Consider the following 15340-nt stretch of genomic DNA (forward strand, 5'->3'; position numbering starts at 1 on the left):
TGCCTTTCTGCATGAACTGCTTTTTTTTTTTTTTCTTTTTTTTTTTTTTTTTTTTTTTTTGTGTATTCTAAATGTATTTGCTTGTTTAACTTATCTAATCATTTTGTTGACTCACTTGTGTAAACAAAGTGAGGCTATGTTTTAACCCGGTGTTCGGTTGTCTGTGTGTCCGTGGTAAACTTTAACATTGCCATTTTGTCTGCAAATACTTTGTCCCTTGACACCAAATTAGGCATAAAAATCAGAAAAATTCAGTTCTTTCCAGTCATCTTGTTTAAAACAATATTGCACCTCTGGGATGGGCACCAAAAAAAAATAATGAAGCCTAATTATATACAAACTGCATTTACTGTTATATTTATAATTTTTGTATTCTCTAAACTTGGCACTTTGATCTGATATTCTGACCCAACAACAAGAGCAGTCATTATTATCATTTTTTTGTTCAACTTCTTTTGCTAAGCATGGAAGTTTTATTTATTTTGCAAACGTTTTGGTGCAGATTGTAAAAAAGGGAAATTACTCTGTAATTAATGCTAGGGGACTTAATTTGCTTTAAACTGATCTTTCTCATCTTAAACATTACATTTTGAAATTATACTCAATACATATTACAAGTGAGTCTTGAAGGCCTTGCCTCTTGTTTTTTTAGTGTATTTTAAATGTATTTGCTTGTTGAACTTATCTAATCATTTTGTTTCATTTTATGTCAGTCAGTGTTTTACACACAAACCTTTGGTAGGCTGTCAAAAGTGACCAGTGCATTGGGTTGTGTATAAGTTCAAGCATCTCCTCTTTTTCATTTCATTTTTTCAATCTGCCCAGTCAACATATGTGTAACCTACTGGTGCCTGAACCCCCTCAGCGTATATACACATATAGACGATCAAGTACGCACGTTAAAGATCCTGTAATCCATGTCGGGGTTCGGTGGGTTATGAAAACCAGAACGTACCCGTCGTGCACTCCCTGTCCCTGATAATGGCGAATGACTGCCTGCATGGCGGGGAGTGGAGTGATGGCTTAGAGGTAACGCGTCCGCCTAGGAAGCGAGAGAGAATCTGAGCACGCTGGTTTGAATTACGGTTCAGCCGCCGATATTTTCTCCCCCTCCACTAGACCTTGAGTGGTGGTCTGGACGCTAGTCATTTGGATGAGACGATAAACCGAGGTCCCGTGTGCAGCATGCACTTAGCGCACGTAAAAAAACCCACGGCAACAAGAGGGTTGGTCCTGGTAAAATTCTGTAGAAAAATCCACATCGATAGGAAAAAGAAATAAAACTGCATGCAGGAAAAAATACAAAAAAAATGGGTGGCGCTGTAGTGTAGCGACGCGCTCTCCCTGGGGAGAGCAGCCCGAATTTCACACAGAGAAATCTGTTGTGATAAAAAGAAATACAAATACAAAAACGGTCCTACACATAAAAGCCTACTGGTGTATATGAATGAACGTGGGAGTCGCATCCCACATAGGAGAAAGAATGGTTGAATGGATTAACTCACTCCGGAGGAAGGAATGCATGAACATTCCTACGTAAAATGTATTCGGTTTCAGACGACGGAATGGAATAGCATTTTCAAGAAATAAAAATCCTTCACGCGCTGTACACGTGATTTTGTGATTAGCCAAGCATAGTGCGCTATTCTGGGTCACTCCATAATCGAATGGTATGATTGGTCAGCCTGCCATGTGTGGCCTGTCACACGCTGACAAAGTCACTGACCGGTCGTCTGCTCGCGTGCCAGCCTGTTAGCAAAGCGGGCTCTTCTCGAAATGTTGTGAAGCGAACAATGCAGCGACGGCAACGTTTTAGGGTTGCCGAAGTACTTGAAATGCTACAAACTGAAGGGTCGGACATTGAAGAGATGGATGATGACGAAGAAGAAAGCGAATTTAATGCAGAAAGCGAGCATGGGTATGGTGATTCGGGGTGAAAAATTGGCAGTATTTTCTACATATGGCAAAACTGTAAAATAAGATGAGAAATTTGATTTTTTTAAAAATTTATATGTAATAGCTCAACACATAATAAACCAGTTCTGAAAGTTTCATTTTCTTACTCTGTATTTTTTTCCAAACCCTTACAAATGGGCCATCTATGGGGAAAAGCAAGGGAGAAAACTTGTCGTCCCGAGTGAGTTAAAACAGTACTCTTACAAAGGACACAATGTGTTACAGATGGAGAAACTGAAGACTGAAGCCGCCTTGCTACAGGAACTGAAGGACCTCGAGATCGGATGATGACAGAATACGGTGCTGTCTCTTCATCACACTTCCATAAATACTGACACCATTGTATGTGAACGCCCTTCTCCTGGCATTGACGTTTTGACTTCCCCGATGCCAGGCCCTGTGTGTGTGATAAAAACGTGTGTGACCTCACTTTTAGTTTGTCATCGTTGTTTATTGTTTTTAATTTATTTTACTGAGGGAGAAGGTGAAGGAGGACGTGTGCTTGGGACGAGTTGTCAGCTCGCGTTTTGTCTCCGATGGAATGCGTGTGGTCGTGAGGACAAGCTAGTAGAATGTTTGCCGCATGAAAGTGTTAATGTGTGAAGATAGGTTTTGTAGAATGTTTGCCGCATGAAAGTGATAATGTGTGTAGATAGGTTTTGTTTTGTAGAATGTTTGCCGCATGAAGTGAAGATAGGTTTTGTTTTGTAGAATGTTTGCCGCATGAAAGTGTTCATGTGTGTAGATAGGTTTTGTTTTGTAAAACACGAAAATGATCATGTGTGTTTTGGATAAATGGAAGGACGTGTTGTGTTCTTCAGAATATCACGTACAGGCACAAGCAATGGACTGTTGTTAGACAGTGGGAAAGTACATTTTATGCTGAAGCAAACTTTGTGTGTTGAATACAAATCACAGATTTTAGGTCTTATTGCGAGCACTTCTAAATGAGCTAAATGCATGCAACACAGGGGACTTAGGTTTATCATCTCATCCAAAGGACCAGCATTCAGACCACCGCTCATGGTCCAGTTGAGAGTGAGAAAAGTCTGGTCAGTGTGGGATTCGATCACGTGCCACGAAGGATCAGCATTCAGACCACCACTCATGGTCCAGTTGAGGTCAAGAAAAATCTGGTCAGTGTGGGATTCGATCCTATGCCACGAAGGATCAGCATTCAGACCACCACTCATGGTCCAGTTGAGGTCAAGAAAAATCTGGTCAGTGTGGGATTTGATCCCATGCCACGAAGGATCAGCATTCAGACCACCACTCATGGTCCAGTTGAGGTCAAGAAAAATCTGGTCAGTGTGGGATTCTCTGGCTTCCCAGGTAGAGCTTTACCACTGGCCCATCACACCACATATTTTTCATAGTTTTTTTTGTCGTGTGGAAATACGTCTTCAACTCGGTGTCTCATCAAGCAATACATTGAAAAAAGGGTTTGGATTCATAAGAATGAATTTTAACGTCCGTTTAATGCCATTGTTTTCATCAGAATCATGATCATGCGCAGTGAAAAATGTGGAAATAGGTCTTCAACTCACTGACTCATCAAGCTGTACATAGAAAAAAAAATGTTTGGGTACCCAAGAATTGATTTTGACGTTAATTTAATGCCAGTGTTTACATCAGAATCATGCGCAAGAGAAATGAGTGACTTGATCGTTGGATGGTTGACTGGTTCATTGCGTTACTTCTGTGAAAAATAAAAGTCAGCACGACTTGATCGGTGGATGGTTGACTGGTTCATTGCGTTACTTCAGTGAAAAATAAAGGTCAGCACGACTTGATCGGTGGATGGTTGACTGGTTCATTGCGTTACTTCAGTGAAAAATAAAGGTCAGCACGACTTGATCGGTGGATGTTTGACTGGTTCACTGCGTTACTTCAGTGAAAAATAAAGGTCAGCACGACTTGATCGGTGGATGGTTGACTGGTTCATTGCGGTACTTCTGTGAAAAATAAAGGTCAGCACGACTTGATCGTTGGATGGTTGACTGGTTCACTGCGTTACTTCTGTGAAAAATAAAGGTCAGCACGACTTGATCGGTGGATGGTTGACTGGTTCACTGCGTTACTTCAGTGAAAAATAAAGGTCAGCACGTGCGTTACTTCTGTGAAAAATAAAGGTCAGCATATTTCCACTATGGCATGAAAGTTGTGTTCTGACCAGGTCAAAATCGGGAGGAAAAAAAAATACTCGGCCCCTCAGCAGCCGTCGGTCCTGACAAGGAGGCCGTTGTGACCGTGGAGGTCACCTGTGGGTTGACAGAGGCCCGATTTGTGGACAGAGTGGCAATATTGGTCGAGGAGCTCAACCTGACCGACAAGAAGTCGATCCCACTTGTCGGGGCTGTGTGTGTCACCCTGTGAGATGTGCTGGGTTGGGTCCGGTGGGGAGCGGACAAGGGGCTGGCCCTTGGTACTCCCAGCAACCCAGCGTGCACCATAGGTGCGCCCCAGTACGGGTAGAATGGGGGTAACCACCCGTGGGCACCAGCCATACTGTGACCCGAACCCCAAGGGTCACTGGCGCCTTGAGTACACAGACTGTAAGAAAAATATACAGACAAGCCGCATACAACAAAATAAGGCCAAATGAACATGCTTAATAGCCAAAAAAAAGCGTAAGTCGAGACAGAGCGAAAACCTGACAAGATGGCGTGGAGAGCCTTGGCCAAAGGAATGATTCAGCGCTTATAGCTTTTAGAGGCGTTTGATTGGCTAAGAGCGGGCCAGGCAAAAGAGGGGCGTCTTTTCACTGTTAGCCGCGCGAAATTTGGCCAAGCAGAGCAAACCAATAGGCCTAGTTTGCATCAGTTTGACATGGTAAGTATATGTATCACCAAACATGGGGTATGATACAAACTCCTCCTGTTACTTCCAGAATTGGTGATGGGGATTGTAGTCTGGAACCTTCAGATTAATCTTGAGACTTCATTTACACACCTGATTATAGCATTATATAATGTGAGTCTTTGTCATGGTCAGTACTTTCATTTACATAGCTAATTATAGTTTTATAAAAATGTGAGTCTTTGTCAAGATCAGTACTATCATTTACACACCTAACTGGAGCATGTGTGGTTTGTCCGTCGGGATCGATGAGGACCATCTAGTCATCCTGGGGGTGGGTGGGTTGGGCTCTGTGGGTGCGCAGATGACTGGTCAGGCCGATCCGCGCCCGGAAGGTTCTGACACAGTGTGGACAGGGGATGGTGGCGGCTGTCAGGGACTTGCTGGCACTGCTTTTCCTGGCCTGTCTGCGTTGCTCTGCTGCAGCGATTCTGTTGGCCTCACAGGATTTGGCGCCTTTGTGGACAGCTGAACGCCACTTTGGTCTGTCCATTGCATTCAGCTCCCATGGAGCATAAACATTGATAGAATGTGAGTGTCATGATCAGTGCCTTCATTTACATACCTGTTTGGTGTCATATACTGCACCATGTCCAACTAAACCTGTCATTTGTCCTGCTTGGTCAAATGCATGACAGAATAAACATTGATGGAATGAGTCTTCATCATGATCAGAGCTTCGTAGAGACATTCAGTGAAGTCTTTGTCATGATCAGAACGTCATAGAGACAGTCAGTGAAGTCTTTGTCATGATCAGAACTTCATAGAGACAGTCAGTGAAGTCTTTGTCATGATCAGAACGTCATAGAGACAGTCAGTGAAGTCTTTGTCATGATCATAACTTCATAGAGACAGTCAGTGAAGTCTTTGTCATGATCAGAACCTTCATAGAGACAGTCAGTGAAGTCTTTGTCATGATGAGAACTTCATAGAGTCAGTGAAGTCTTTGTCATGATCAGAACTTCATAGAGACAGTCAGTGAAGTCTTTGTCATGATCAGAACTTCATAGAGACAGTCAGTGAAGTCTTTGTCATGATCATAACTACATAGAGACGGACAGTGAAGTCTTTGTCATGATAACTTCATAGAGACAGTCAGTGAAGTCTTTGTCATGATCAGAACTTCATAGAGACAGTCAGTGAAGTCTTTGTCATGATCAAAACCTTCATAGAGACAGACAGTGAAGTCTTTGTCATGATGAGAACTTCATAGAGACAGTCAGTGAAGTCTTTGTCATGATCAGAACCTTCATAGAGACAGACAGTGAAGTCTTTGTCATGATCAGAACTTCATAGAGACAGTCAGTGAAGACTTTGTCATGATCAGAACCTTCAAATAAAATCCTGCTTCGTGTGGGACTTGAACCCACGGACACTTGATTCTACATCACATGCATGACCACTTCACTCAAGCTGAACAGTCTGACGTACAGACACTCACGACAGTGACTGACATCACTGATTCTGAACAGAACTGTTTCCTACCAATTGATTCATCAGACTCGATAGGAAAAACAAATAAAACTACACGCAGGAAAAAAATGGGTGGCGCTGTAGTGTAGCAACGCGCTCTCCGTGGGGAGAGCAGCCCGAATTTCACACCGAGAAATCTGATGTGATAAAAAGAAATACAAATACATCTCTTCTCTCTCTCCATTCTTACACACCAAACATCAAACAGATATCATTTACTGGGGGAATAAATGTCTGTTATATCCAGCAATACTGGAAAAAAAAATACATGTAGTTTGAATTAGCAGTGAAATTCAGTAAAGTAGAGGAAATGTGCTTCCATCAAAAGTAATTAAGGTACCAAAATCTGAGCAAACCAATGATTAAGCGCTTATAGCTTTAGAGGCGTTTGATTGGCTGGGAGCGGGTGGGCCCGTCTTTTCACTGTTAGCCGCGCGAAATTTGGCCAAGCAGAGCAAACCGATAGGCCTAGTTTGCATCAGTTTGACATGGTAAGTATATGTATCACCAAACATGGGGTATAATACAAACTCCTCCTTTTTGTCCACAACACTGACAACTTGTATTGTCATTTTCTGCTGCTTGTCATTATTAATTGTTAGAATATTTAGAATATTAAAACAACATATCTATATATAACTGCAGAATGCATAATTCAGAAAATCTGACAATAACGAGGAGGAAAAAAACGTGTATAACTGGAGAATGGTTGCTTCAGAAACTGTTACAATTTTCAAGATTAAAAATATTAGTAACTACAGATGAATATTTCAGAAACTGTTTAAATCTTTAGAGCGAAAAACATTAAATAATTGAGGAATGATTACATCAGAAAATGTTACAATTTTACAGCGAAAAAAACATTAAAAAAACAACATATAATGATTACTTTAGAAAATGATACATTTTTTTTTAGAATAAAAAAAAAAAAAATTTCTAGAATAAAAAAAATTTATAACTGCAGAATGAACACCAGAAAATGTTCTCTTTTTTTTCATGAATGAAAAACATAAGCACTTACCATGTGGAGTGATGGCCTAGGGGTAACACGTCCGCCTAGGAAGCGAGAGAATCTGAGCGCGCTGGTTCGAATCACGGCACAACCCCCGAAATTTTCTCCCCCTCCACTAGACGTTGAGTGGTGGTCTGGACGCTAGTCATTCGGATGCTGCACACGGGACCTCAGTGCTACCCTATTGCCAAATGTGGAGAGCCTTGGCCAAAGTTAAGTGTTAATGACCATGCTTTCTTGTGACCATTATTTTCTGTCATTTTAACTGGATGGCAGTTTCAGTTCAGCTTCAAGGTGCCAAAGTGTGTGGACTGATCAATAACAAATCTGATCGTTAAAAAAAAGAAAAGAAAATGCAGATGCCTGATGCCCGCTTTGAGTGTCCACCCCCAGAGACCTGAGCCACACACAGTCCGTCCTGTTGGGGAAGTCTGAGACGTTCTGTTCAGTTTCTGTTTCTCAGGGAGGCACCACAACGTTCGGGCAAATCCATATTCACTACACCACATCTGCCAGGGAGAGGCCCGACAGCAACGTAACCCAGCCAGCTGGTCAGGCCTTGGGTGCATGTGTACTTTTCACTGGTCTGGACTTGGGTGCATGTGTACTCTTCACTAGTCAGGCCTCGGGTGCATGTGTACTTTTCATTTTGTCACCAGGCAATACGCTTGCGCACATCAAGAGAAATTTTTAACAAGAATCAAATCTCAAAAAGGAATTAACAGTCCAATCTCAAAATACAAAATACCATAGTCAAATCCCAAAACAGAAATAACTGTAAAATCTGAAACAAATCACCATCAAATCTAAGAGATACAAACACCACTTCTGATAAACTTGCAATACTGAATAAGCAAGCACCTGGTATTTTTGATAGCTCCATAATACAAACACAAATTATACAAAGCTATTAAGAAAAAAAAAAAACTATTCCAATTGCAGAGAGGAAGACAAAAGAAAAAATTACAGATTGCAAATGTGTTCCTATAAAAATGCGGTAAGAAAAAATGTATATTTTTCTGTAAATTGCTTTCATGAAAATAACACGCAAAAAAAAGTTTGCGCCGGCCAATAATTGCATCACTGAAAGAAAAAAAAACAAACGATCAACAATGATCAGCAACTAACGTTCATAATATATATGTATAAAAAATATTATTCCAATTCACTGAAAATGAAAAGAAAACTCTGAGCACACACAGGACAAGAAAACGCAGTCCTAACAACACTCACACACATAATATCTGATATTTGTTTCAACACATCACAGTTTTCCATCAACAGCAGCCTTTGCAGACCGGTAAAGCTTCAGCAATGAGAATGTTGGATGTTCGCCCGATACAACAAAAACCATTCAGCACACGCCGCCAGATTCTTCAGGGGTTGATGCGATGAAACGACGGGCGCAATAGCCGAGTGGTTAAAGCGTTGGACTGTCAATCTGAGGGTCCCGGGTTCGAATCACGGTGACGGCGCCTGGTGGGTAAAGGGTGGAGATTTTTACGATCTCCCAGGTCAACATATGTGCAGACCTGCTAATGCCTGAACCCCTTTCGTGTGTATATGCAAGCAGAAGATCAAATACGCATGTTAAAGATCCTGTAATCCATGTCAGCGTTCGGTGGGTTATGGAAACAAGAACATACCCAGCATGCACACCCCCGAAAACGGAGTATGGCTGCCTACATGGCGGGGTAAAAACGGTCATACACGTAAAAGCCCACTCGTGTGCATACGAGTGAACGCAGAAGAAGAAGAAGATGTGATGAAAAATATCAATCCTCACTTCACAAGAAACAGACTTCACAAAAAAGGACACTTCAAAAATAAAGGACCACTTTCACTATCAAAGAAACTGCAGTTATATGTATATTGCCGTCAAAAGAGGGCTCTAGCCAGGGGGACAAAGGGGACGTTACCTACTTCCGGGAGGTTATCGGCCGTAGTTCTCTCATTTTCTCCGCATAGGTGGATAGTAGTTTGCACAGGACAGGAATGTCAGACCCCTGCCGGAGTCTGCACTAGTTGGGTCACAGTAAGTATGTTATTTAAACATAATTTTAGACAGAAAATTTCCTTTATGTAAATATATCATGTTCTGAAAAAAAAATGAAAAAAAAGTGCTTTACTTATTTAAACCTCTTCTAATGAAATCTGGAGAATCAGCAGAAAACCATCAAAGAAATAACATACTGGGTGTCCCCCCAAAAAAGTCAACAGCTTTTTGACAAGTATTTTCTCAGTGATAGAGAGACCGAATTCATTGAAAATTTTCACACAGTAACCTTAGGGTATCATCAACAAGTCTGCAAAATATCTGAATGTTTGGACGCAAATTAAGCGACAGGGAAGGCAGACAGAAGACCACGGTGAAGGGAGAAAAACCAGCTGAAATAAAGAGAGCAGTAGAAAAGAGGATATTCCTAGCAGAGAATTTCCAGAAAGTGGGGATGCTATTTATATCATTTTACTTACCTTCATAATATTTAGTACTCTTTGAAATGTTAGGTTAAATCTAAAATATTTGTTCATCAAAAATACAGGCATTCAATATTGCTTTACACGCATTTATAACATTTAGTATATGTATTCATGTCCAAAGGTTATGTCTAAAATGTTCACTGATCACAATTATGGACAGTAAAAAAAACACTGACAAACCCTCCAATTATTTTTCAAATGTTAAGTAAGGTTACATTCAAAACATCTACTCATATAACAGACAGAGAGACACTCAACACTATTTTACTAATCTTCGTAACATTTAGAATTAATTTACTGATAATATACAAACCAGCCTTACAAATGTCATGGTCACATAAATCTACATTCAACTGTTGGTAATGCGGTAGTAAAAAAACCAAAACATTAAGGTTAATAGGCAGGAATATGTTACATAAGTTTATAAAAAAAACAGAAAACAAAAACAGGCTTGTAAGCGGTAGGTTTTTTTTCTCCTTTTCCCGTACAAACATAAAGCAGTCATAGTACATGCATGTGTTCATCAGATATTGATAATGAATTAGCTGGAGCAGCCATATATGCATAGAAATAAAGGCGTTATTACAATCACAAGTGAGTGCAAGTTTTAAGTATGCAACACAGCAATATTTGAGCTGGGTTCTTCTTTCTTTCTTATTCTCAACAGCTAAAAGTATACATAAACGTTTCTGAAATATCCTTAAGTATACTTTTCTTCTTCTTCTTTTAATATATATATAAAAGCACTGACATAATGGTCTTACACACACCAAATCAGAAAACAGAAGAAAGATGCCAGCTTTCTGTACACTGGCAAAGACTGATACAGGGACAAGCCAAGTCCAGAGTTGTTCCAAAAAGATCCCGAGGGGACACATGGAACATGGAAAAAAAAAACAATACAAAGAAGAGAAGATAGGCACTATATAAGTATCGATAAGACAGTTAAGATCTTAAAGCACCAGAAGAATATAATCATGGCCATGTAAAAACAGAAGCGCTGTTGTATAGTAACCCAGCGACAAAAAGCATACTGACCTATAGGTTCAGACAGAACAGTAGGCAGACAGAAAAAATAGCAGAAAAAATCTGCATTGCTCTAAATCAGCAGTATCCCTCCAGTCAAAAGGCAACAGAATTATTCTTACACTGACATACAACAACAAAAGCACACACAAATGTATTCTTACACTGACATACAGCAACAAAAGCATACACGAATGTATTCTTACACTGACATACAGCAACAAAAGCATACACAAATGTATTCTTACACTGACATACAGCAACAAAAGCATACACAAATGTATTCTTACACTGACATACAGCAACAAAAGCATACACAAATGTATTCTTACACTGACATACAGCAACAAAAGCATACACGAATGTATTCTTACACTGACATACAGCAACAAAAGCATACACGAATGTATTCTTACACTTGACATACAGCAACAAAAGCATACACGAATGTATTCTTACACTGACATACAGCAACAAAAGCATACACAAATGTATTCTTACACTGATATACAGCAACAAAAGCATTCACGAATGTATTCTTACACTGATATACAGCAACAAAAGCATACACAAATGTATTCTTACACTGACATACAGCAACAAAAGCATACACAAATTTGCCACTAACTACAGAGTACAGAGCTCTGGGTTAATTATCAAAAATAAAGCCAAAAACAGACAGACAAAAAGCGCAGCGACAGGATACATTTTCAAGAACACCACAACCAAAAAGCACTGACTCTGCTGTTAAAAAAAAAAAAAGGCCACAAAATACACTGTGTATCAAATGTCACCAACACATCCGACACAGCACAAGAAAAATGCATGTACAAAAGTCTTAAAACCGCAACATAACAAAACTAAATTTGGGGACTCAGTCACAACTTCGCTAATGCGCAAATGATTTGACACAGGTTTTTTTTTGGAAAACATCTTTTCCTAATCATGAAGATCCCCTTGATCCTTGCTGTACTCGGCAAAATTAAACTAAACTAACCCCAACGTTAGGAGGGGGGTGGGGAAGGAGGGGAGGGGGCCAAATCTAAAGTACTTTGAGCAGCGCTTCTTGAAAACCAAGCTATATAAATGTCCATTATTAATGCCAATAGTATTATTATTATCATTATTGTTGTTACTAACATTATTAGTGTTATCTTCTATTCAGAGAATGCTCACTTTACTGTCATCGTCAACATGAAATCAATGTCGTTACCCTCATCAAAATGACATCAATGTCATCACCATCGTCAACCTGACATCAATGTCATTGACACGACATCACCCTCATCAACATGACATCAACGCCATCACCCTCATCAACATGACATAATGTCATTGACGTGACATCACCCATGTCAACATGGCATCAATGTCAGTGACATGACACCACCCTCATCAACATGACATAATTGTGTTGCCCTCGCCAACATGACATCAATGTCACTGACATGACATCCACATCAACATGACATCAATGTCACTGACATGACATCACCCTCATCAACATGACATAATTGTGTTGCCCTAGCCAACATGACATCAATGTCACTGACATGACATCGCCCTCATCAACATGACATAATTGTGTTGCCCTAGCCAACATGACATCAATGTCACTGACATGACATCGCCCTCATCAACATGACATAATTGTGTTGCCCTCACCAACATGACATCAATGTCCCTGACATGACATCACCCTCATCAACATGACATAATTGTGTTGCCCTCACCAACATGACATCGATGTCACTGACATGACACCACCACCCTCAACATGACATAATTGTGTTGCCCTCGCCAACATGACATCAATGTCACTGACATGACACCACCACCCTCAACATGACATAATTGTGTTGCCCTCGCCAACATGACGTCAATGTCACTGACATGACATCACCCATGTCGACATGACATCAACGGTGTCACCCTTGTGAACACTACATCAATGTCATTGGCATGGCATCACCCTCATCAACATGACATCAACATCGTAACCCTTGTCAACACTACATCAATGTCACTGACATGACATCAACCTTGTGAACATGACATCAATCCCCTGCACATGACTATCAATGTTATCAACATGACACTGACGTCGTCACCATCGTCAACATGACATCAACCTCGTCAACATTATCACCTTATCGCACCCTTCGCCCAGAAGCACTGCTCAGGCATCAAAGTTCACCTCATTAAAACAATCTTCACATCATACATATGCATATACCTCAAGGTAACTAATTTACACCATATTTCTGGATATGTCCACACGTAATCTGGAGGGAAAACAGTATATTTTCTGCACTTTTTTACCCCCGCATAAAAAATAGAATGTGTTAACGTAATTAATGTTTGTATTATGCATTGGTGGTATTTCCACGGGCTCTTCACTGAACTAAGCCTTTGAGCAATTCGTACTGTGTGACCCAACACTACAACACCACAGACACCGACATGATAAAACAGGTCATGAAATACTTCAAGTAAAAACTCTCCTCTCATCTCCCCATTCTTCCCAAACACCACAAACACACATACATACATACATATATATATATATATTACGTGGAGTAATGGCCTAGAGGTAACGCGTCCGCCTAGGAAGCTAGAGAATCTGAACGCACTGGTTCGAATCACGGCTCAGCCGCCGATATTTTCTCCCCCTCCACAAGACCTTGAGTGGTGGTCTGGACGCTAGTCATTCGGATGAGACGATAAACCGAGGTCCCGTGTGCAGCATGCACTTAGCGCACGTAAAAGAATCCACGGCAACAAAAGGGTTGTCCCTGGCAAAATTCTGTAGAAAAATCCACTTCAATAGGAAAAACAAATAAAACTGCACGCAGGAAAAAATACCAAAAAAATGGGTGGCACTGTAGTGTAGCGACGCGCTCTCCCTGGGGAGAGCAGCCCGAATTTCACACAGAGAAATCTGTTGTGATAAAAAGAAATACAAATACAAATATATATCTACAAAAAGAAAAAAAAAAGGAAAGAAAAATAGAAAAAAGAAGGTACTGGTTTGACAAAAAAAAAAAAAAAAAAAAAAAAAAATCGATTGTAATACACATATTCATTCATTCAAGTTTTGTCAAATGTATTAAAGGTTTTCAACTTGATCTGCTGGAGTCCTGTAACCAAAGAATCTTTGTGACCAATATTATCAGAAATGGAAGCTAAAAGCAAAAAAAGCATTCTTCAAGTCAAAGAACAATCATGGAACAAAGAATGAAAATCATTATTCAATTTATATTAACTCTCTCCGTACGAACGGCGAATGAGACAACGTTAACAGCGTTTCATCCCAATTACCATCATCAAAACACTGCAAGCGGAACGCCCTTATACTGAAGAGGTGAATGTTGACGAAGAATAACACAGTTCTGACGACGGAAGCTAAAGGTTGGGTCATTCAGACACCCACTGGACATCCGAGGGGTCTGTGTAGAGGAGAAGAGAGGACTGGCCGTACAGAGTGAGTTAATAACACAAAGGAAATCATGATTCCATTTACATTGATAACGTAAGGAAAGAAAATCCTTATTCCACACACTGATAACGTGAAAAGCCTTCCTTATGAATAACTTACATTGATAATGTGAAAAGCCTTCCTTATGAATAACTTACACTGATAATGTGAAAAGCCTTCCTTATGAATAACTTACATTGATAATGTGAAAAGCCTTCCTTATGAATAACTTACATTGATAATGTGAAAAGCCTTCCTTATGAATAACTTACATTGATAATGTGAAAAGCCTTCCTTATGAATAACTCACACTGAAAATGTGCTAAAGCCTTCCTTATGAATAACTTACACTGATAACGTGAAAAGCCTTCCTTATGAATAACTTACACTGATAATGTGAAAAGCCTTCCTTATGAATAACTTACACTGATAATGTGCAAAAGCCTTCCTTACTAATAACCTACACTGATAATGTGAAAAGCCTTCCTTATGAATAACCTACATTGATAATGTGAAAAGCCTTCCTCATGAATAACTTACATTGATAATGTGAAACGCCTTCCTTATGAATAACTTACACTGATAACGTGCTAAAACCTTCCTTATGAATAACTTACATTGATAATGTGAAAAGCCTTCCTTATGAATAACTTACACTGATAATGTGAAAAGCCTTCCTTATGAATAACCTACATTGATAACGTGAAAAGCCTTCTTTATGAATAACTTACACTGATAACATGCTAAAGCATTCCTCATGAATAACTTAACATTGATAATGTGAAAAGCCTTCCTTATGAATAACATACACTGATAATGTGAAAAGCCTTCCTTATAAATAACTTACATTGATAACGTGCTAAAACCTTCCTTATGAATAACTTACATTGATAATCAGCAAAAAACGTCCTTATGAATAACTTACACTGATAACGTGCTAAAGCCTTTCACAGCAACTGACAACATCTTTCTTATTTGCAGACTGAATGTCCATAGTTGTGCATCAAAAGATCATGAAAGATTGTCCCATTTTCATTGATATCAATACTACATTA

General features: G+C 39.8%; 1 protein-coding gene across 3 annotated transcripts in view; it reads left to right on the top strand.

The window, feature by feature from the left end:
- The window catches only part of LOC143275665 (eukaryotic translation initiation factor 2A-like), a 32322-nt gene extending 28637 nt beyond the window's left edge, over positions 1-3685 (top strand). For 2 of the 3 annotated variants that reach the window (XM_076579942.1, XM_076579943.1), the window contains exon 18: positions 2182-3685. In XM_076579942.1, coding sequence (XP_076436057.1) covers positions 2182-2244 — 63 coding nt within the window. In that variant the 3' untranslated portion in view covers positions 2245-3685. The remainder of the gene's footprint in view (positions 1-2181) is intronic. The other variant, XR_013053456.1, reaches the window with a different exon arrangement.
- Positions 3686-15340: the final 11655 nt, after the last annotated feature.

The sequence above is a fragment of the Babylonia areolata genome, chromosome 30 (genome assembly GCF_041734735.1).
Source record: "Babylonia areolata isolate BAREFJ2019XMU chromosome 30, ASM4173473v1, whole genome shotgun sequence".
In the NCBI taxonomy this organism is placed as follows: Eukaryota; Metazoa; Mollusca; class Gastropoda; order Neogastropoda; family Buccinidae; genus Babylonia; species Babylonia areolata.